This window comes from Patagioenas fasciata, chromosome 34 (genome assembly GCF_037038585.1).
Source record: "Patagioenas fasciata isolate bPatFas1 chromosome 34, bPatFas1.hap1, whole genome shotgun sequence".
In the NCBI taxonomy this organism is placed as follows: domain Eukaryota; kingdom Metazoa; phylum Chordata; class Aves; order Columbiformes; family Columbidae; genus Patagioenas; species Patagioenas fasciata.
In genome coordinates, this window is record NC_092553.1 from 3,634,855 (window position 1) to 3,656,288 (window position 21,434).

Sequence of the window (21,434 nt, forward strand, 5' to 3'; positions counted from 1 at the left end):
ACTTTGACCCCAAAAACGAGGAGGAAATGGTGAAAGGGAAAACGGCGCCGTTTTATTTTCCCTCGCGAACCCCAAATCCCCAAAACGCATCAAAACGCCCCAAAAAACCCCAAATTCCCCCCGTTTGGGTCATTTTGGGCCTTTCCGGCCGGTTCCCCCCCCAGATTTCACCAATTTCTCCGCTTTTAGCCCCAATTTTCTCCTTTTTTCCCTCGCGAATGTTCGAGATTTCCGCCAAATTTCGACGTTTTCGAATTTTCCACATTTTTGCCATTTTTCGCCATTTTTCGCCCCTCCCCCGCGCTTTCTGCCCCGTTTTCCGCCTTTTCCCCCCAAACCGCCGCCATTTTTCCCCTTTCGCAGCCGGAAAAGCCCCAATTCTGCCCATTTTTGGCCCGTTTTTGCGTCCTTTCCCCCGCTTTTCATCGTTGACCAAAACCCGGCGTTTTCAGCCTGAATTTTGGGGGGAAAACGCGGAATTCGGCGACTTCCGGACACGGAGACGGCGCCGGGGCCCCCGTGGGGCTCCCCACCCCCTAATGAGCGAGATCGGCCCCTCCCCTAATTAACGAGGTCGTTAATTACCCACCCGGGAAGCCCCAACACTGGGGCTTTGATCCCAACCCCAGCTGGGGCTGTGGGGCCAAAACCGCTTGGGGGAGGGGCCTGGGAGGGGGCGGAGCCAAGAGGGGAACCTCCCCACCCCCTCATTAGTGAGGTCGGCCCCTCCCCTAATTAACAAGCTCATTAATCAGCCAGTGAGTCAAGAAGAAGCCACCAATGGGTCCTCGAGCTCCAGTTGGGTCCGTGAAGCCAAAACCAGTTGGGTGCTGGTGAGCGATGGGGGATCGGGAGGGGGTGGGGCCCGCAGTGAGGGGGACGCCCCCACGCCCTAATTAGCCAGGTCGTTAATTAGCAAGGCCGGACGAAGCCGCTAACGCTGGGGCTTTGATCCCAACCCCAGTTGGGGCTCCAGTCCAACCCCAGTTGGGTCTTGGGGGTCGACACCAGTTGGGTGTTGGGGGAGGAGCCGGGAGACCGGGAGGGGGCGGAGCCAAGAGGGGACCCTCCCCACCCCCTAATTAGTGAGGTTGACCCGTCCACTAATGAGTGGGATCCTTAATTAACCACCGAGGTGAGAAAACCCAACGCTGGGTCATTGATCCCAACCCCAGTTGGGTCTCCAGTCCAACCCCAGTTGGTGTCTGAGCTCAACGCCCATTGGCTGAGGGCCCAGGGAGGGCGGGACGAGGGCGGAGCCACCGAATGAGGGTGACATCTCCACGCCCTAATTAACAAGGTCGTTAATTAGCCAATGAGGTGAGAAGACCCAACACTGGGTCTTTGATCCCAACCCCAGTTGGGTCTTGGGGGTCGACACCAGTTGGGTGTTGGGGGAGGAGCCGGGAGACCGGGAGGGGGCGGAGCCAAGAGGGGACCCTCCCCACCCCCTAATTAGTGAGGTTGGCCCCTCCCCTAATTAACAAGGTCATTAATTAGCCCCCGAGGCAAGAAGGAGCCAACGCTGGGTCATCGATCCCAACCCCAGTTGGGTCATCGATCCCAACCCCAGCTGGGTCTCCGTGCTCAACTCCGATTGGCTGTGTGAGCTCAACGCCCATTGGCCGAGGGCCCGGGGGGGTGGGCGTGTCCACCGCCCCGTGGCTCCTCCCCCCGTTCCCGCTCAGTTCACGAGCGGCGGCGTCGCCGGCGCCGCGTTGGGCGCCAACGGCCCCGGGGGGAAGGGCCTGGCGGGGAAGGGGAGGGGCCAGCCCAGCTCCAGCGCCGCCCCGCCCACCAGCGGCGCCAGCGATTGGCCGGGCGGCCCCAGCGGTGCGAAGGGGGCGGGGTCCCCGCGTCCCCCCGCCTTGGCCTTGTCCCCCGCGGCGGCGCCGGCGCCGTGGGTGCGGTGGTGCCGGTTGAGGTGGGAGCTGCGGCTGAAGCTCTTCCCGCACTGCCCGCACTTGTAGGGCTTCTCGCCGGTGTGCACGCGGTGGTGGATGGTGAGCTCCGAGCGCTGGATGAAGCTCTTCCCGCACTCCCCGCACCGGTACGGCTTCTCGCCCAGGTGGATGCGCCGGTGCTTGATGAGGTTGGAGGAGACGCTGAAGCACTTGCCGCACTCCCCGCAGCGGTACGGCTTCTCCCCGGTGTGCATGCGCCGGTGCTTGGTGAGGTCGGACTTCTGGATGAAGCCCTTGCCGCAGTCGCCGCACTTGTAGGGCTTCTCCCCCAGGTGCGTGCGCTGGTGCTTGATGAGGTTGGAGCGCACGCCGAAGCTTTTGCCGCAGTCCCCGCAGGCGAACGGCTTCTCCCCGGAGTGCACGCGCCGGTGCTTGGCCAGCGCCGCGCTCTGCCCGAAGCTCTTGCCGCACTCGCCGCACGCGTACGGTTTGTCCCCCCCGGTCTGCGTCGCCTGGTGCTTCACGGCCCCGCCGCGCCGCCCGCCGCGCTCCCACGCGCCCGCCCGGCGCCCGCCCGAGCCCCCGCAGCCCGCGCACGGCAACGGCCGCTCGGCGTGGACGCGCCGGTGCCGCTCCAGGTGCGAGCTCTGCGAGAAGCTCTTGCCGCAGTCGCCGCAGCCGAACGGTTTCTCCCCGCCGTGGATGCGCCGGTGCCGGTCCAGGTGGGAGCTCCACGAGAAGCTCTTCCCGCACTCGCCGCACTCGTACGGCTTCCCCGGCGCCTCCTTGGCCGACGCTGCGCCGCGCTCGGACGGGGCCGCCCGCGGGTCGGCGGGCGCCGTTGGGTCGGTGGGCGGCTTCTTCTTGGCCAAAGCCGCCATCTTGGCCGAGACGCCGCCGCCGCACTCACAGGGTCTTCCCATTGGCTCGTTGGGCGTCATCGGCTCATTGGGCGCCTTGTTGGCCAATGCCATGGTCTTGGTGAACATCCCACCGCACTCACAGGGTCTTCCCATTGGCTCGCTGGGCGTCTTGTTGGCCAATGAGCTCTTGGCCAAGACGCCACCGCACTCACACGGCTTCCCCATTGGCTCGTTGGGCATCATTGGGTCATTGGGCGCCTTGTTGGCCAACGCCGCGCTCTTGGTGAACATCCCACCGCACTCACAGGGTCTTCCCATTGGCTCGTTGGGCGTCATCGCCTCATTGGACATCTTGTTGGCCAATGCGCTCTTGGCGAAGATGCCACCGCACTCACAGGGTCTTCCTATTGGTTCGTTGGGCGTCATTGGCTCATTGAGCGTCATCGGCTCATTGGGCGCCTTGTTGGCCAACGCCGCGCTCTTGGCCAAGACGCCACCGCATTCGCAAGATCTTCCCATTGGTTCGTTGGGCATCATCGGCTCATTGGGCATCTCGTTGGCCAACGCCATGGTCTTGGTGAACATCCCACCGCACTCACACGGCTTCCCCATTGGCTCATTGGGCATCATCGGCTCATCGGGCGCCTTGTTGGCCAACGCCGCTCTATTGGCCAAGACGCCACCGCACTCACAGGGTCTTCCCATCGGCTCGTTGGGTGTCATCGGCTCATTGGGCATCTCGTTGGCCAACGCCGCGCTCTTGGTGAACATCCCACCGCACTCACAGCGTCTCCCCATTGCCTCGTCGGGTGTCATCGGCTCATGGGGCGCCTCGTTGGCCAACGCCGCGCTCTTGCCGAGCGCCTCACCGCACTCGCACGCCTTCAGCGCCTCATTGGGCGCCTTCTTCTTGCCCAACGCCTTCTTGGCCGAGACGCCGCCGCGCTCCGGGCCCTTTTTGGGGCACCGCGCGCACCGGCCCGCGGCCTCCTCGGCGTTGGCGTTGCCGTGCGTGCGCCGGTGCCGGTCGAGGTGCGAGCTCCAGCTGAAGCCCTTCCCGCACTCGTGGCACACGTAGGGCTTCTCGCCGGTGTGGATGCGCCGGTGCCGCTCCAGGTGCGAGTTCCAGTTGAACCCTTTGCCGCAATCGCCGCACTTGAACGGCTTCTCCTCCAGGTGCGACTTCTGGTGCTTCACCAGCGCCGCGCCGCCCGGGAAGCTCTTCCCGCACACCCCGCACTGGCTCGGGGCCGCGGCGCCGTGGACGCGCCGGTGCTGGGCGAACGCCGGGCCCGCGCCGAACGCCTTGGGGCAGTCGGGGCACTTATAGGGGTTCTCGCCGGGGCCCCCGCGGCGCTGCCGGCGCCGCCGTTTGGCGAAGGGGGCGAAGGCCAGCGCTTTCCCGCAGTCGCGGCACCGCGCCGGGAACTTGGGGAAGGCGCGGGGGGTCCGGGACGCGCGCTTGGGCGCCGCGGGGCGCGCCGGGGCGGCCGTGGGGCGCTCGCTGGGTTTGGGGTCCCCGTGGTCCTTGGGTTTCGGTGGCGCCGGAGCCGCCGGTGGAGCCGGGGCGGGGGCGGGGGCGTCGTCCTCGGGGTCGCTCGGCAGCGCGGGGTCTGCGGCGGAAAGCGCGGTGAGGGGGCGCAGGGGACCGGGGGGGCCGTCCCGGGGGGTGGGGACGATCCCGGGGGGTTGGGGACGATCCAATGGGGTTTGGGGCAACCTCATGGGGTTGGGGACGATCCTGGGGGGTTGGGGACGATCTCATGGGGATGGGGACACCTCAAGGGTTTTAGGGCAAATCCACTGGGGTTGGGGACGATCCACTGGGGTTGGGGACACCTCAGGGGTTTTGGGGCCAATCCAGTGGGTTGGGGACACCTCAAGAGTTTTGGGGCCAATCCAATGGGGTTGGGGATGATCCAATGGGTTGGGGATGATCCAATGGGTTGGGGATGATCTCACGGGTTTTGGGGACGATCCAATGGGGTTGGGGCTAATCCAATGGGGTTGGGGATGATCCAATGGGGTTGGGGATGATCCAATGGGTTGGGGATGATCTCACGGGTTTTGGGGACGATCCAATGGGGTTGGGGATGATCCAATGGGGTTGGGGATGATCCAATGGGTTGGGGATGATCTCACGGGTTTTGGGGACGATCCAATGGGGTTGGGGCCAATCCAATGGGGTTGGGGATGATCCAATGGGGTTGGGGATGATCCAATGGGTTGGGGATGATCTCACGGGTTTTGGGGACGATCCAATGGGGTTGGGGCCAATCCAATGGGGTTGGGGGCAACCTCATGGGGTTGGGGACGATCCTGTGGGTTGGGGACGATCCTGGGGGGTTGGGGACGATCCAATGGGTTGGGGACACCTCAAGGGTTTTGGGGACAATCCAATGGGGTTGGGGATGATCCAATGGGGTTGGGGACAACCCAATGGGTTGGGGACAATCCAATGGTTTTGGGGCCACCTCAAGGGTTTGGGGATGATCCCATGGGGTTGGGGATGATCCAGTGGGTTGGGGATGATCTCATGGGTTTTGGGGACAATCCCATGGGGTTGGGGATGATTCAGTGGGTTGGGGACGATTCAGTGGGTTGGGGACGATTCAGTGGATTGGGGACACCTCAAGGGTTTTGGGGCCAATCCAATGGGTTGGGGACACCTCAGGGGTTTTGGGGACAATCCAATGGGGTTGGGGACGATCCAATGGGTTGGGGATGATCCAATGGGTTGGGGATGATCCAATGGGGTTGGGGACAATCCAATGGGTTTTGGGTGGATCTCCCCGTTTTTGGGGTGGATCTCCCCGATTTTGGGGCAGATCTCCCCAATTTTGGGGTGGATCTCCCCGATTTTGGGGCGGATCTCCCCGATTTTGGGCCGGATCTCCCTGATTTTGGGCCAGATCTCCCCGATTTTGGGGCGGATCTCCCCGATTTTGGGCCGGATCTCCCCGATTTTGGGGCGGATCTCCCCGATTTTGGGCCGGATCTCCCCGATTTTGCGGCGGATCTCCCCGATTTTGGGGGTCCCCACTCACCGCGCCCCAGCCCCCTCCGGTGCGCGTCGGCGAAGGCGGTGATGCGCGGCCAACTGATGGCGATCTCCTCGGCTACAGGACCCGGTCAGCGCCTCCCGCCCCACGGACCCAGGAGTGCCCCAGGGACCCAGGAGTGCCCCAGGGACCCAGGTATGCCCCAGGGACTCAGGAGTGCCCACACGGACCCAGGAGTGCCCCAGGGACCCAAATATGCCCCAGGGACCCAGGAGTGCCCCATGGACCCAGGAGTGCCCCAGGGACCCAGGAGCGCCCCATGGACCCAGGAGTGCCCCCAGGGAGCCAGGAGTGCCCCAGGGAGCCAGGAATGCCCACAGGGACCCAGGAGCGCCCCATGGACCCAGGAGTGCCCCCAGGGACCCAGGTATGCCCCAGGGACTCAGGAGTGCCCACAGGGACCCAGGAGTGCCCCAGGGACCCAAATATGCCCCAGGGACCCAGGAGTGCCCCATGGACCCAGGAGTGCCCCCAGGGACCCAGGAGTGCCCCAGGGACCCAGGTATGCCCCAGGGACTCAGGAGTGCCCACAGGGACCCAGGAGTGCCCCAGGGACCCAGGTATGCCCCATGGACCCAGGAATGCCCCGAGGGACCCAGGAGTGCCCAGAGGGACCCAGGTGTGCCCCAGGGACTGAGGAGTGCCCCAGGGAGCCAGGAGTGCCCCAGGGAGCCAGGAATGCCCACAGGGACCCAGGAGCGCCCCATGGACCCAGGAGTGCCCCCAGGGACCCAGGAGTGCCCCAGGGAGCCAGGAATGCCCACAGGGACCCAGGAGCGCCCCATGGACCCAGGAGTGCCCCCAGGGACCCAGGAGTGCCCCAGGGAGCCAGGAATGCCCACAGGGACCCAGGAGCGCCCCATGGACCCAGGAGTGCCCCCAGGGACCCAGGAGTGCCCCAGGGAGCCAGGAGTGCCCCATGGACCCAGGAATGCCCAGAGGGACCCAGGAGTGCCCCAGGGAGCCAGGAATGCCCACAGGGACCCAGGAGCACCCCATGGACCCAGGAGTGCCCCCAGGGAGCCAGGAGTGCCCCAGGGAGCCAGGAGTGCCCCATGGACCCAGGAATGCCCCGAGGGACCCAGGAGTGCCCAGAGGGACCCAGGTATGCCCCAGGGACTCAGGAGTGCCCCATGGACCCAGGAGTGCCCCAGGGAGCCAGGAATGCCCAGAGGGACCCAGGAGCACCCCAGGGACCCAGGTATGCCCCAGGGACCCAGGAGTGCCCACAGGGACCCAGGAGTGCCCCAGGGACCCAGGAGTGCCCCAGGGACCCAGGAATGCCCAAGGGGACCCAGGAATGCCCAGAGGGACCCAGGAGTGCCCCAGGGACCCAGGAGTGCCCCAGGGACCCAGGAACACCCCATGGACCCAGGAATGCCCAGAGGGACCCAGGAGTGCCCCATGGACCCAGGAGTGCCCAGAGGGAGCCAGGAATGCCCCAGGGAGCCAGGAATGCCCACAGGGACCCAGGAGCGCCCCATGGACCCAGGAGTGCCCCCAGGGACCCAGGAGTGCCCCAGGGAGCCAGGAATGCCCACAGGGACCCAGGAGCACCCCATGGACCCAGGAGTGCCCCCAGGGACCCAGGAGTGCCCCAGGGAGCCAGGAATGCCCACAGGGACCCAGGAGTGCCCAGAGGGACCCAGGTATGCCCCAGGGACTCAGGAGTGCCCCATGGACCCAGGAGTGCCCCAGGGAGCCAGGAATGCCCAGAGGGACCCAGGAGCACCCCAGGGACCCAGGTATGCCCCAGGGACCCAGGAGTGCCCACAGGGACCCAGGAGTGCCCCAGGGACCCAAATATGCCCCAGGGACCCAGGAGTGCCCCAGGGACCCAGGAATGCCCAAGGGGACCCAGGAATGCCCAGAGGGACCCAGGAGTGCCCCAGGGACCCAGGAACGCCCCATGGACCCAGGAACACCCCATGGACCCAGGAATGCCCAGAGGGACCCAGGAGTGCCCCAGGGACCCAGGTATGCCCCATGGACCCAGGAACACCCCATGGACCCAGGAATGCCCAGAGGGACCCAGGAGTGCCCCATGGACCCAGGAGTGCCCAGAGGGACCCAGGAACGCCCCAAGGACCCAGGAACGCCCCAGGGACCCAGGAGTGCCCAGAGGGACCCAGGAACGCCCCAAGGACCCAGGAATGCCCCAGGGACCCAGGAGTGCCCCCCTTGGGGCCCTCTCCCCAATGCGGGGTAATTAGCGAGCGGCGCTAACGAGCTCACCCAGGGAGATGACGCTCTCGTAGCTCTCCTGCATCGCGGGGGGGGACCCCGTTTGGGGCTTGGGGGGGGCCCCCGGTCCTGCAACGCAATTGGGTCCAATTGGGGCTCAACCCCCCCCAAAAAAGGGGAATTGAGGGAAATATTTAATGCATTAAATTGTAATAGAGGGAAATGGGGGGCGGGGAATAAAGGGAGTGGGGGTTGGGGGGATGGGAATGGGGGGGATGGGGATGGGGGGCTGGGGGGAAAGGGGGGGGCGTGGAAATGAATGGGGGGCCATGGAAATATGGGGGGGCAGGGGATAAATGGAGGGGCATTGAAATGAATGGGGGGGGATGGAGATCAATGGGGGGACGGAAATAAAGGGGGGGTGGAAATAAAGGGGGGGGTGGAAATAAAGGGGGGGGGATGGAAATAAAGGGGGGGGATGGAGATAAAGGGGGGGGATGGAGATAAAGGGGGGGGGATGGAGATAAAGGGGGGGGGATGGAGATAAAGGGGGGGGATGGAGATAAAGGGGGGGGATGGAGATAAAGGGGGGGGATGGAGATAAAGGGGGGACCCGGAAAATCCGGGGGGGTGGGGTTTAAAACGGGGAAAATATTGAACGGGGGGGGGGCGAAAAACGGGGGAAAAACTCCAAAAACGGCACAAAAAGGAAGCGGGGGGGGCGGGGGGGACCCCGATTTTCCCGTTTGGGGGGGGTGGGTGCGGCCCATCCCCCCGCCCCTCCCCCCCCGTTACCTGGAGATGCGAAGGCGCTGGGAAGCGGGGGGGGTGGGGGGGTGGATTTTGGGGTGATTTCGGGGCTTTTTGGGGGCGGGGGGGGCGGCTGGGGGGCGGGGGGGCGGATCGGGGGCGGGGGGGGCGGCTCGCGGGGCGGGGGGGGGGGGAGGGGCTGTTTGTCCGTCGGCTCCGTGTGTCCGGACGCACAGGAAGGGGCGGGGGGAGGGGAGGGGGGGGGACAGGAAATTGGGGGGGGGGACACACGGGGGGGGGAGGGGAAGTGGGGGAGGGGGAGCGGGGGGGGCCGCGCGAGCGCCCACGAGTCCCCGCCGGAGCCGCTTTTGTCGCCGGGTGTCCCCTCCCCCCGCACCAGGTAACGGGGCGACCCCCCCTCCCCCCTCCCCCACTGCCCCTCCCCCAGTGCCCCCCTCCCCCCCAGTGACCCCCCCATTGACCCACATAGGGACCCCCCGCCCCTCCCCCCCCAGGCCCCGCCCGCCTTTGTCCCCGCGCGGGGGGAGGGGGGGACCTATAGACCCTATAGAGCCCATGGGGGGCGGGGGGGACCTATAGACCCTATAGAGCCCATGGGGGGCGGGGGGGGACCTACAGACCCTATAGAGCCCATGGGGGGCGGGGGGGGACCTACAGACCCTATAGAGCCCGTGGGGGCGGGGGGGGCCCTCTGTCCCCTCTAGAGCCCATGGGGGGTGGGGGAGGCCCTCTGTCCCCTATGGAGCCCATAGGAGTCTGGGGGGGGCCCACTGTCCCCTATAGAGCCCATAGGAGTCTGGGGGGGCCCCTCTGTCCCCTATGGAGCCCATAGGAGTCTGGGGGGGCCCCACTGTCCCCTATAGAGCCCATAGGAGTCTGGGGGGGTCCCAATATCCCTGGGGGGGGTCCCTCTGTCCCCTATAGAGCCCATAGGAGTCTGGGGGGGGCCCCACTGTCCCCTATGGAGCTCAGGGGGGTCCCTCCATCCCCTATAGATCCAATGGGGGGGCCAGGGGGGGTCCTTCTGTCCCCTATGGAGCCCATAGGAGTCTGGGGGGGTCCCTGTATCCCTGGGGGGGGTCCCCTCTGTCCCCCATCATCCCCATAGGAGCTGATTTTGGGGGGTTTGCAGGGGTCCCCGCGATGGAGCCGGAGCCCATGGTGGATTTTGGGGGTGACGGGGACGCCGGGAACCCCCCAGTGACACACGGTGAGTGACGGGGGGACCCCGGGAGTGGGATTGACCCCCCCGGAATGGGATCGGCCCCCAAAAGTGGGATCGACCCCCAAAAATGGGGTCGACCCCCCAGACTGGGATTGACCCCCCAGACTGGGATTGAGCCCCTGAACTGGGATTGACCCCCGAGACTGGGATTGAGCCCCTAAACTGGGACCGACCCCCCAAACTGGACCGACCCCCCAACTCCACCACCGCCCCCTTCTGGCCCCCCAGGTGCATCGAGTGACCCCGAAATCACGGAGCTGGACCCGTCCCCAGTGTCGGGTGACCCCGAAATCCCGGAACAGGATCCATCCCCACCACCGGGCGACCCCAAAACCCTGGAGCCGGATCCATCCCCACCACCGGGTGACCCCGAAACCCTGGAGCCGGATCCATCCCCACCACCGGGCGACCCCAAAACCCTGGAGCCGGATCCATCCCCACCACCGGGCGACCCTGAAATCCTGGAGCCGGATCCATCCCCACCACCGGGCGACCCTGAAATCCCGGAGCCGGACCCATCCCCAGTGTCAGGTGACCCCGAAATCCCGGAACCGGATCCATCCCCCCCACCAAGTGACCCTGAAACCCCGGAGCCGGACCCATCCCCGGTGTCGCGCGACCCCGAAATCCTGGAGCTGGACCCATCCCCACCACCAATCGACGCCGAAATCCTGGAGCTGGACCCATCCCCGTTATCGGGCGACCCCGAAATCCTGGAGCTGGACCCGACGTCCCCCCTGGGAACCCCCAGATCCTCCCCGGGCCGGGGGACCCTGCGCTGGACCGTGGTGCAGCAGCTGGAGCCGCCGGCCGGCAAATCCGGCGGCTCCTTCCCGCCGTTCAAGAGCATCATCGTCCTGCAGAAGAGCTACGAGTGCGGCGAGTGCGGCAAGAGCTTCAGCTGCCGCTCGCACTTCGGCAAACACCGGCGCACGCACACGGGCGAGCGCCCCTTCCGCTGCCGCCACTGCGGCAAGAGCTTCAACGTCAGCTCCAACCTCTACCGGCACCAGCGCGCTCACGGCGCCGGGGCCGCGACCGCCGCGACGCCGCCGTTCCGGTGCGAGCGCTGCGGGAAGAGCTTCAGCCTCAGCTCCAACCTGCACCGGCACCTGCGGGCGCACCGGGTGGAGACGGCGGTGCCCGCTACGCCAACGTTGGCGGTGCCCACTACACCAATGTTGTCGGTGCCCGCTACGCCAACGTTGGCGGTGCCCACTACGCCAATGTTGGCGGTGCCCACTACGCCAATGCGAGCGGTGCCCACTACGCCAACGTTGTCGGTGCCCACCACGCCAACGGCGACCGCGGCGCCGTTCCACTGCGCCCACTGCGGCAAGAGCTTCTGGTGGAGCTCGCACTGGGAGCGGCACCGGCGCGTCCACACGGGCGAGCGCCCCTACCAGTGCCCCGAGTGCGGGAAGAGCTTCAGCCGCAGCTCCCACCTGTACCGGCACCAGCGCACCCACGCCGGCGGCCGCTCCTACATCTGCAGCTACTGCGGGCGCAGCTTCGGCAGCACCGTGCGCTTCGAGCGGCACCAGCGCACCCACACGGGCCGGCGGCCCTACAAGTGCACCCAGTGCCGCAAGAGCTTCGGCGACGGGCCGGCGCTGGTGAAGCACCAGCGGCTGCACCTCGGCGAGGCGGCGGCGGCGGTGGCGGCGGCGCGGGGCCGGCGCGGCGCCAACCGCGAGAAGCCGTACCGCTGCGGCCACTGCGGCAAGAGCTTCTCGTGGTGCTCGCACTGGGAGCGGCACCAGCGCATCCACACCGGCGAGCGGCCCTACCAGTGCGGGGACTGCGGGAAGCGCTTCGGGAGGACGTCGCACCTGTACCGGCACCAGCGCACGCACGCCGGCGGCAAACCCCACGTGTGCGGGGAGTGCGGCAAGAGCTTCAACAGCACCCTGCACTTCCAGAAGCACCAGCGGGCCCACGGCGGCGCGCGGGGGGAGGGGGAGGCGGGGGGGGCGGCGGGGGGGGCGCGGCGGTTCGGGGGGGGCGGCGCCAGGGCCCGGCGGCAAGCGCGGGGGCGCGGGAAGGGGGCGGCGGGGGAGGGGGCGGCGCAGATTTGAGCGGGAGCGGTGGGTTGGGGGCAGTGGGTTGGGGGCGGTGGGTTGGCCGCGTTGGGTTGACCCCGTTGGTTGACCCCATTGGTTGACCCCGTTGGTTGACCCCATTGGGTTGACCGCGTTGGGTTGGCCACGTTGGGTTGACCCCATTGGGTTGATCCCCGTTGGGTTGACCACGTTGGGTTGACCCAATTGGGTTGATCCCATTGGGTTGACCCCATTGGGTTGACCCTGTTGGGTTGACCACGTTGGGTTGACCCCATTGGGTTGACCACGTTGGGTTGATCCCCGTTGGGTTGACCCTGTTGGGTTGACCGCGTTGGGTTGACCCCATTGGGTTGATCCCATTGGGTTGATCCCCATTGGTTTGACCACCTTGGTTTGACCACGTTGGTTTGACCCCATTGGGTTGACCACGTTGGGTTGACCCTGTTGGGTTGACCACGTTGGGTTGACCACGTTGGTTTGACCCCATTGGGTTGACCCCCATTGGGTTGACCCCATTGGGTTGACCACGTTGGGTTGACCCTGTTGGGTTGACCCCATTGGGTTGATCCCCATTGGGTTGACCACGTTGGGTTGACCCCGTTGGGTTGACCCCCATTGGGTTGATCCCCATTGGGTTGACCCCCATTGGGTTGATCCCCATTGGGTTGACCCCGTTGGGTTGACCACGTTGGGTTGGGTGCGTCGGGTTGACCCCTTGGGTTGGGTTGACCCCATGGGATTATGTTGGGTTGGCTCCATTGGCTTGAGCCCCATTGGGTTGACCCCCATTGTCTCGACCCCCATTGTCTTGACCCTCATTGGCTTGACCCCCTTTGGGTTGGCTCATTGGGTTGACCCCCATTGGGTTGGCCCCATTGGGTTGACCCATTGGGTTGACCCCATAGGGTTGACCGCCATTGTCTTGACCCTCATTGACTTGACCCCCATTGGCTTGACCCATTGGGTTGATCCATTGGGTTCACCCCATTGTCTTGACCCCCATTGGGTTGAGTCCTATTGGGTTGACCCCCCCCTGTCTTGACCCCCATTGTCTTGACCCCCATTGGGTTGACCCCGTTGGGTTGACCTATTGGGTTGACCCCCATTGGGTTGACCCGTTGGATTGACCCATTGTCTTGCCCCCCATCGGATTGGCCCATTGGGTTGACCCATTGGGTTGACCCCCATTGTCTTGCCCCCCATTGGGTTGACCCCATTGGGTTGACCCCCATTGTCTTGCCCCCCATTGGGTTGGTCCATTGGGTTGGTCCATTGGGTTGACCCATTGTCTTGACCCATTGTCTTGACCCATTGTCTTGACCCCGTTGTCTCGCCCCCCATCGGTTCGACCCCTTGGTTGTCCCCAAGATGGCCGTAGATTCAATAGCGTAGAGTAGGGGGGTAGGTGGGGGCGGGGAGGACGGAGACGGGGCCGGGGGGGCAGGCGGGAAGATTTTGGGGTCCCCCCCTAGAAAGGTCCAACCGAGGGGGGAGAAACCACATCTGGGGGGGGGGGGGGGAACCACATCTGGGGGGGGGAGAAACCACCCCCGGGGGGCAGAAACCCCCAGATGTGAGGTGGTTTGGCCTGAACGTGGGGGCACCCCCAGATACCCCAGGTGGTTCGGTCCGGACCCAGAGGGCCCCCCAGGTCCCCGCAGTGGTTCGGTCCCCGCGGGGGGGGCTCCGGCGCTTAATTTAAGGTATTTATTGTATTTATTGGCCCCCGGGGCGACCAGGACACGGATTTGGGGCCATTTCTGGTGGTTTTGGGGTCCCGGACACGGATTTGGGGCCATTTCTGGTGGTTTTGGGGCCCGGACACGGATCTGGGGCCATTTCTGGTGGTTTTGGGGCCCGGACACGGATTTGGGGCCATTTCTGGTGGTTTTGGGGTCCCGGACACGGATCTGGGGCCATTTCTGGTGGTTTTGGGGCCCGGACACGGATTTGGGGCCATTTCTGGTGGTTTTGGGGCCTGGACACGGATTTGGGGCCATTTCTGGTGGTTTTGGGGCCCGGACACGGATTTGGGGCCATTTCTGGTGGTTTTGGGGCCTGGACACGGATTTGGGGCCATTTCTGGTGGTTTTGGGGCCCGGCTCTTCCCGCTTGTTTTTGTGAATAAAAATGTAGAATAGAGAGATTTGGGTCATTTTTTGGGGTATTTTGGGTCAGTTTTGGGTCATTTTGGGGGTGGGGATTTGGGTCATTTTGGGGTCATTTTGGGGTCGGACTTGGGTCGTTTTGGGGGTATTTTGGGTCAGTTTAGGGTGTTTTGGGTCATTTTGGGGCTGGGGATTTGGGTCATTTTGGGTCGGGATTTGCGTCATTTTGGGGGAGTTTTTGCTCATTTTTGGGTCATTTTGGGTCATTTTTGGGTGTTCTGGGTCATTTTGTGTCAGGATTTGGGTCATTTTGGGGCTGTTTTGGGTCATTTTTGGGGTATTTTGGTTCATTTTGGGGTGTTCTGGGTCACATTGGGGCTGTTTTCGCTCATTTTTGGGTGTTCTGGCTCATTTTTGCCTCATTTTCGGCCGTTTTGTCTCATTTTTGGGTCATTTCGCCTCATTTCAGGCCCTGAATGGGGGATGGGGGGGGGGGTGATGTCCCCGCGGGGCCTCCAGGGGGCGCGGGTGCGCACAGGAAGGGGAGGGGAAGGGGCGTGGTCTCCTCCGTCACATCCGGTCCAGCGGCCCCGCCCCCTTCGCTCGCTCCGGTCGCTCCCGGTTCGGCTCCCCCTCCCCCCCCCCCCCCAGGTGATTCGGGGCTCCCCCCCCCCCCCCCAAAAGGGACCCGGATGCTGCGGGGGGGGAGGGGGAGGAAGCCCCAAAAGCCACGTGACCCGCGCACCGCAAAACGAGGCGGGAGCCCCCAAAACGGGGCGGGGGGGGGGGGAGGGGAACCCCCGGGTGCCCCAAAAGGGGGGGGGGGGGGCCCAAAATGCCCCGGGGGACCCCAAATTGAGCCCCTGCTCCCCTCCCCCCCCAGGATGCAGGAAAATTACGAAAGCGTCATCTCCCTGGGTAAGGGGGGGGGGGCCGGGGGGGCGGGGCCTGCGGGGGGGTGTGGGGGCATTTGGGGGGGTTTGGGGCATTTTTGGGGGGAGGGATTTGGGTCATTTTGGGTCATTTTTGGGGTTTTTGGGGCATTTTGGGTCGGGATTTGGGTCAGTTTGGGGGCGTTTTGGCTCATCTTGGGGGGAGTTGGGGCGTTTTGGGGGTGTTCTGGGTCATTTTTGGGTGCTTTGGCTCATTTGGGGTCATTTTTGGGTCATTTTGGGGGTGTTTTTGGGGTGTTTTGGGTCATTTTTGGGTCATTTTGAGTCATTTTTTAGGTGATTCGGCTCATTTTGGGTCGGGATTTGGGTCACTTTTGGGTGATTTGGGTCATTATTGAGGTGTTTTGGGTCATTTTGGGGCATTTTTGGGGTGTTTTGGCTGATTTTGGTCGGGGTTTGAGTCGTTTTTGGGGTGTTTTGGGGCATTTTGGGTTGGGATTTGGGTCAATTTTGGGGAGTTTTGGGTCATTTTGAGTGGAATTGGGTCATTTTTGGGTGTTTTGGGGCATTTTGGGTCGGGATTTGGGTCATTTTTGGTTGTTTTGGGTCAAGATTTGGGTAATTTGGGGAATTTTGGGGGGAATTGGGTCATTTTGGGGGTGTTTTAGGTAATTTTTGGGTGGTTTTAGTCACTTTTGGTCAGGATTTGGGTCATTTTGGGGGAGATTGGGGTCATTTTGGGGAGATTTGGGTGATTTTGGAGTCATTTTTGGGGTGTTTTGGGTCATTTTGGGGGTTATTTGGGACATTTTTGGGTGTTTCCCTCATTTTGGGTCAGGATTTGGGTCATTTTTGGGTGTTTTGCGTCACTTGGGTTGGGATTTGGGTCGTTTTGGGTATTTTGGGTCATTTTGGGGGGCATTTGGGTCATTTCGGGGTGGATTTGGGTCATTTTGGGTCGGGATTTGGGTCATTTTTGGTTGTTTTGGGTCATTTCGGGGTGGATTTGGGCCATTTCGGGGTGGATTTGGGCCATTTCGGGGTCATTTGGTTCATTTCGGGGTGGATTTGGGCCATTTTGGGGTCATTTGGGTCATTTCAGGGTGGATTTGGGCCATTTTGGGGTCATTTGGGCCATTTCGGGGTGGATTTGGGCCATTTCGGGGTGGATTTGGGCCATTTTGGGGTGGATTTGGGCCATTTTGGGGTCATTTGGGTCATTTCGGGGTGGATTTGGGCCATTTTGGGGGTATTTGGGTCATTTCGGGGTGGATTTGGGCCATTTCGGGGTCATTTGGGTCATTTCGGGGTGGATTTGGGCCATTTTGGGGTCATTTGGGTCATTTCGGGGTGGATTTGGGCCATTTCGGGGTCATTTGGTTCATTTCGGGGTGGATTTGGGCCATTTTGGGGTCATTTGGGTCATTTCAGGGTGGATTTGGGCCATTTTGGGGTCATTTGGGCCATTTCGGGGTGGATTTGGGCCATTTTGGGGTCATTTGGGTCATTTCGGGGTGGATTTGGGCCATTTCGGGGTGGATTTGGGCCATTTTGGGGTGGATTTGGGCCATTTTGGGGTCATTTGGGTCATTTCGGGGTGGATTTGGGCCATTTTGGGGGTATTTGGGTCATTTCGGGGTGGATTTGGGCCATTTCGGGGTCATTTGGGTCATTTCGGGGTGGATTTGGGCCATTTTGGGGTCATTTGGGTCATTTCGGGGTGCATTTGGTCCCTTTCGTGCTCCCCGGCCGTTCCCCCCTTCCCCGCCCCCCCCCGACCCCTGCGCCTCCTTTTTGCCCAAATCCCCCGTTTTTCACCCCAAAACCGCCGCGGTTTTTGGGGAAACGACCAAAATGGGCTTTGCGGCCCCACCCCCCAGCGGAGGAAATCGCCATCAGCTGGCCCCGCATCGCCGCCTTCGCCGAATCCCAGCGCCGGCGCCCGGCTCCCGGTGAGGGGGGGGGGAGCCTTTTGGGGCCAATTCCGGGCATTTTGGGCAAACGCCCCATCCCGGCCCTTCCGGCCAATCCCTGGGGCTCTGGGGACCCCATTTGGGGCGAATGGGCCGAGTTGGGTGAACCCAGAACCGGGGAATTTCCTTGGGTTGGGGGGGGGGGGGATGCGCAAAATGGGGCGAAATTCAGCGGTTTTGGGGCTTCCGCGAGTTCGGGGGAATCGGCCGCGGTTTGGGGGGAAAACCTCGGATTTGGGGGATTTCAGGGGATTTTGGGGCACCAGAAAATCTTTGGGATCCCCCCCAAATTTGGGTGAAATTCAGAGGATTTTGGGGCGTCCTGAAATTCTGGGGACCCCCCCCCCAAATTTGAGTGAATTTAAGGGGATTTTGGTGCTCCCTGAAATTTTTGGGACCCATTCCCCCCCAAAATGTGCGAAACCCCCCAAATTTGGGCCAATCCATTATTTTTAGGGGGTCCCCAAATCCGCTCCCATTCCCCCAAAATGTTGCAAACCCCCCCAAATTTGGGCAAATCCATTCTTTTTGGGGGGGGTGTTCCCCAAATCCCCTCCCATCCCCCCCACAATTTTGCGAACCCCAAATTTGGGCCAATCCATTATTTTGGTGATTGGGGGGGGCTCCCATCCCTCCCGAACCCCCCCCCCCCCCAATTTGGGGTGACTCCCCCTCCCCATTCGTTTCCATTGCAGAGGCGCCGGTGGAGCCGGGACCCGCGGAGCCGCCAGGGGACGCCGTGGGGGGCGTGGCCGGCACAGGAGGGGGCGTGGCCGGCGGAGGGGGCGTGGCCGGCGGAGGGGGCGGGGCCGGGTCGGGGGGCGGGGCCGGGGAGCTGCGGCGGCAGCTGGGGCGCCTCCTGCAGGCCGCGGGGCGGCGCCGCGTGGAGCAGATGCTGCGGGAGCTGCTGCGCGAGCAGGAGGCGGGGGAGGGGCGGCGCCCGCGCGGGGACGCAGGTGAGGGGGAGGGGGCGGGGTGGGGGGATTCGGGGTGATCTGGGGGGACTTGGGGTGATTGGGGTGCTCTGGGGCCATTTGGGGTGATTGGGGGGATTCGGGGTGATTTGGGGTGATTGGGGTGATTTGGGGTGATTTGGGGTGATTGGGGTGATTTGGGGCGATTGCGATTATTCAGGGCAGATTGGGGTGATTTGGGTGATGTGGGGCAATTTGGGGTGATTTGGGCTGATTTGTGGCAATTTGGGTGATTTGGGGTGATTTGGGGTGATTGTGATGATTTGAGGTGATTTGGGGTGATTAGGGCAATTTGGGGTGATTTGGGGCGATCTGGGGTCATTTGGGGTGATTGGGGTGATTGGGGGGATTTGGAGGGATTTGGGGTGATTTGGGTGATTCGGGGTGATTTGGGGGCATTTGGGGTGATTGGGGTGATGTGGGTGATCTGGGGTGGTTTGGGGTGATTGGGTTGATTTGGGGCGATCTGGGGTCATTTGGGGTGATTGCAATGATTTGGGGTGATTGGGGCGATTTGGGGTGAATGCGGTGATTCAGGTTGATTTGGGGTGATTGGGGTTGATTTGGGGTGATTGGGGTTGATTTGGGGTCGACCCCCCCAAACCCCTCTGGTCCGTCCCTTTGGGGGCGTGGGGTGGGCAATGGGGGGCATTTGGGGACCCAGGGGGGTCATGGGCACCATGGACGGGGTCGGGTCCCCCAGAGCTGGGCCCCAGGGGCTCTGCGGCTCCACCAAAGGGTTCGGGTTGGGGGGCCTGGGGGCTCCATCCCCAACCACAGGAGGGTCCCCAAGGTCTTGTTTGAGGTTCCACCAAAGGGTTCGGGTTGGGGGGCCTGGGGGCTCCATCCCCAACCAGATCTGGTCCCCAGGGTCTTGCCTGAGGTTCCAATGAAGGGTTTTGGGAACCTCAAGGGTTGGGAACCTCAAGCAAGACCTTGGGGACCAGATCTGGTTGGGGATGGAACCTCCAAGGTCCTTTCCAACCCAAAACCCTTTGGTGGAGCCACAGAGCCCCTGGGGCCCAGCTCTGGGGGACCCGACCCCGTCCATGGTGCCCATGACCTTCAGGGTCCTCCCCACCCAAACCGTGTTGACCTCTGGGCATCTCCGGTTCATCCTTGGCACAACTCCGGTGCCGTTTCTCCCCATTGCAGGCGCCGGCATGGAGGAGGTGACACCGGCGACCACCGAGCCGGGTGGCGAATCGACCCCCGAGCCTGACGCGGCGTCCCCGGCGTCGCCGTCACCGCGCGGCGGCTGCTCCGAGTGCTCCCGGCGCAACCCGGCGCTGCCGCGGCGCTGCCGCCAGTGCGTCCGGCGGCGCCGGCGCGACCCCCCCGCCGACAAACCGCACCGGTGCGGCGACTGCGGCAAAGGCTTCAGCCGCGGCTCCAACCTGGCCCAGCACCGGCGCATCCACACGGGCGAGCGGCCCCACCGCTGCGGCGACTGCGGCAAGGGCTTCATCCAGAAGTCCGACCTGGAGCGGCACCGGCGCGTCCACACGGGCGAGCGCCCCTACCCCTGCGCCGACTGCGGCAAGCGCTTCAGCGTCAGCTCCCACCTCGACCGGCACCGCCGCGTCCACGCCGGGCCCGGCCCCCCCGCCCAACCGCGGCCGCGCGCGGCGGCGCCGGCTCCGGCGCCCCACGGCTGCCCCGAGTGCGGGAAGAGCTTCGTGCAGCGCGCGGCGCTGGCCAAGCACCGCAAGACGCACGCGGGCGAGCGCCCGCACCGGTGCGGAGACTGCGGGAAGAGCTTCAGCCGCGGCTCCAACCTCACCCAGCACCGGCGCATCCACACGGGCGAGCGGCCCCACCGCTGCGGCGACTGCGGCAAGGGCTTCATCCAGAAGTCCGACCTGGAGCGGCACCAGCGCGTCCACACGGGCGAGCGCCCCTACCCCTGCGCCGACTGCGGCAAGCGCTTCAGCGTCAGCTCCCACCTCGACCGGCACCGCAAGGTCCACGCGGCGCAGGCGGCGGCGCCGCGGTGCCCGGAGCACCTCCCCGGCTTCCTGCCGGCGCACCGGCGCGGGCGGACGTTCCGGTGCGGGCCGGGCGCGGCGGCGAAGCCGAAGCGCGACGGGAAGGGCCGCGGGGCGCAGGAGCCGTGCGCCGACTGCGGGCGCGGCGCCGCCGAGAAGCCGTTCGAGTGCGGGGAGTGCGGGAAGAGCTTCGGGCAGCGCTCGGCGCTGGTGAAGCACCGGCGCATCCACAGCGGCGAGAAACCGTACGCCTGCGGCGACTGCGGCAAGGGCTTCATCCAGAAGTCCGACCTCACCATCCACCGGCGCATGCACACCGGGGAGAAGCCGTACCGCTGCGGGGAGTGCGGCAAGTGCTTCAGCGTCTCCTCCAACCTCATCACGCACCGGCGCACGCACCTGGGCGAGAAGCCGTACCGGTGCGGGGAGTGCGGGAAGAGCTTCATCCAGCGCTCGGAGCTCACCATCCACCACCGCGTGCACACCGGCGAGAAGCCCTACAAGTGCGGGCAGTGCGGGAAGAGCTTCAGCCGCAGCTCCCACCTCAACCGGCACCACCGCACCCACGGCGCCGGCGCCAGCGCCGCGGGGGACAAGGCCAAGGCGGGGGGACGCGGGGACCCCGCCCCCTTCGCGCCGCTGGGGCCGCCCGGCCAATCGCTGGCGCCGCTGGTGGGCGGGGCGGCGCTGGAGCTGGGCTGGCCCCTCCCCTTCCCCGCCAGGCCCTTCCCCCCGGGGCCGTTGGCGCCCAACGCGGCGCCGGCGACGCCGCCGCTCGTGAACTGAGCGGGAACGGGGGGAGGAGCCACGGGGCGGTGGACACGCCCACCCCCCCCGGCCCTCGGCCAATGGGCGTTGAGCTCACACAGCCAATCGGAGTTGAGCACGGAGACCCAGCTGGGGTTGGGATCGATGACCCAACTGGGGTTGGGATCAATGACCCATTGGTGGCTCCTTCTTGCCTCGGGGGCTAATTAATGACCTTGTTAATTAGGGGAGGGGCCAACCTCACTAATTAGGGGGTGGGGAGGGTCCCCTCTGGGCCACTCCCCCAATACCCATTGCTGTGGGCAGCTCATTCCCACAGCCAATCAACTTTGGCAGCTAATTAACACTTAATTAAGGCCCAGGGCAGCCCAAAATGAACCAAACTGCTCCGAACTGAGGCAGCAAACGGAAGTTTGGGGCTCTCCCCGTTTCCTGTGAATTTTCTCCTTTTGACGTCATTGGGGGTCGGGGGGGTCCTTGGGGCTCTTTGGGTTTTTGTTACTTAGTGTTTGTATTTCGGGTTTAAGGAATAAATTCGGGCGCCAAAAAATGTGCCAAAAAGCGACATTTTGGCCCCAAACGGTGTTTTCTTGATCCCGACGCCCAAGGGGGGGGGGGGGGGGATGGGGTGGAAATTGGGGTGAAAAGGCACAAAACC

At 64.3% G+C, this 21,434-nt stretch overlaps 2 protein-coding genes across 3 annotated transcripts; one reads left to right on the plus strand and one right to left on the minus strand.

The window, feature by feature from the left end:
• Positions 1-30: 30 nt before the first annotated feature.
• LOC136114410 (uncharacterized) lies at positions 31-8,229 on the minus strand. 2 transcript variants are annotated; one of them, XM_071800957.1, is made up of 3 exons: positions 8,065-8,229; positions 5,815-5,886; positions 31-4,380 (listed from the first exon to the last, which is right to left on the minus strand). In XM_071800957.1, exons 1-3 carry the CDS (start codon positions 8,096-8,098, stop codon positions 1,685-1,687), a joined length of 2,802 nt encoding a protein of 933 aa, XP_071657058.1. In that variant the 5' UTR covers positions 8,099-8,229; the 3' UTR covers positions 31-1,684. The 2 variants fall into 2 exon arrangements, with proteins under 2 accessions (XP_071657058.1, XP_071657059.1); XM_071800958.1 differs by lacking the exon at positions 5,815-5,886.
• On the plus strand, positions 7,848-21,341 carry LOC139826078 (uncharacterized). The gene is made up of 5 exons (XM_071801026.1): positions 7,848-8,034; positions 9,917-9,994; positions 10,238-11,655; positions 11,707-11,954; positions 19,363-21,341. Exons 1-5 carry the CDS (start codon positions 7,983-7,985, stop codon positions 20,792-20,794), a joined length of 3,228 nt encoding a protein of 1,075 aa, XP_071657127.1. The 5' UTR covers positions 7,848-7,982; the 3' UTR covers positions 20,795-21,341.
• Positions 21,342-21,434: the final 93 nt, after the last annotated feature.

Excerpts from the sequence above, each read along its gene's own strand:
- LOC139826078 (XM_071801026.1), top strand. The coding sequence starts at position 7,983 with ATGCCCCAGGGACCCAGGAGTGCCCCCCTTGGGGCCCTCTCCCCAATG. Across the intron at positions 11,656-11,706 it reads AGCGGCTGCACCTCGGCGAG|AAGCCGTACCGCTGCGGCCA; the intron begins GCGGCGGCGGCG and ends GCCAACCGCGAG. Across the intron at positions 11,955-19,362 it reads CACCAGCGGGCCCACGGCGG|CGACAAACCGCACCGGTGCG; the intron begins CGCGCGGGGGGA and ends CGACCCCCCCGC.
- LOC136114410 (XM_071800957.1), bottom strand. The coding sequence starts at position 8,098 with ATGCAGGAGAGCTACGAGAGCGTCATCTCCCTGG. Across the intron at positions 5,887-8,064 it reads CGAGAGCGTCATCTCCCTGG|CCGAGGAGATCGCCATCAGT; the intron begins GTGAGCTCGTTA and ends CGGGTCCTGTAG. Across the intron at positions 4,381-5,814 it reads CCGGAGGGGGCTGGGGCGCG|ACCCCGCGCTGCCGAGCGAC; the intron begins GTGAGTGGGGAC and ends TTTCCGCCGCAG.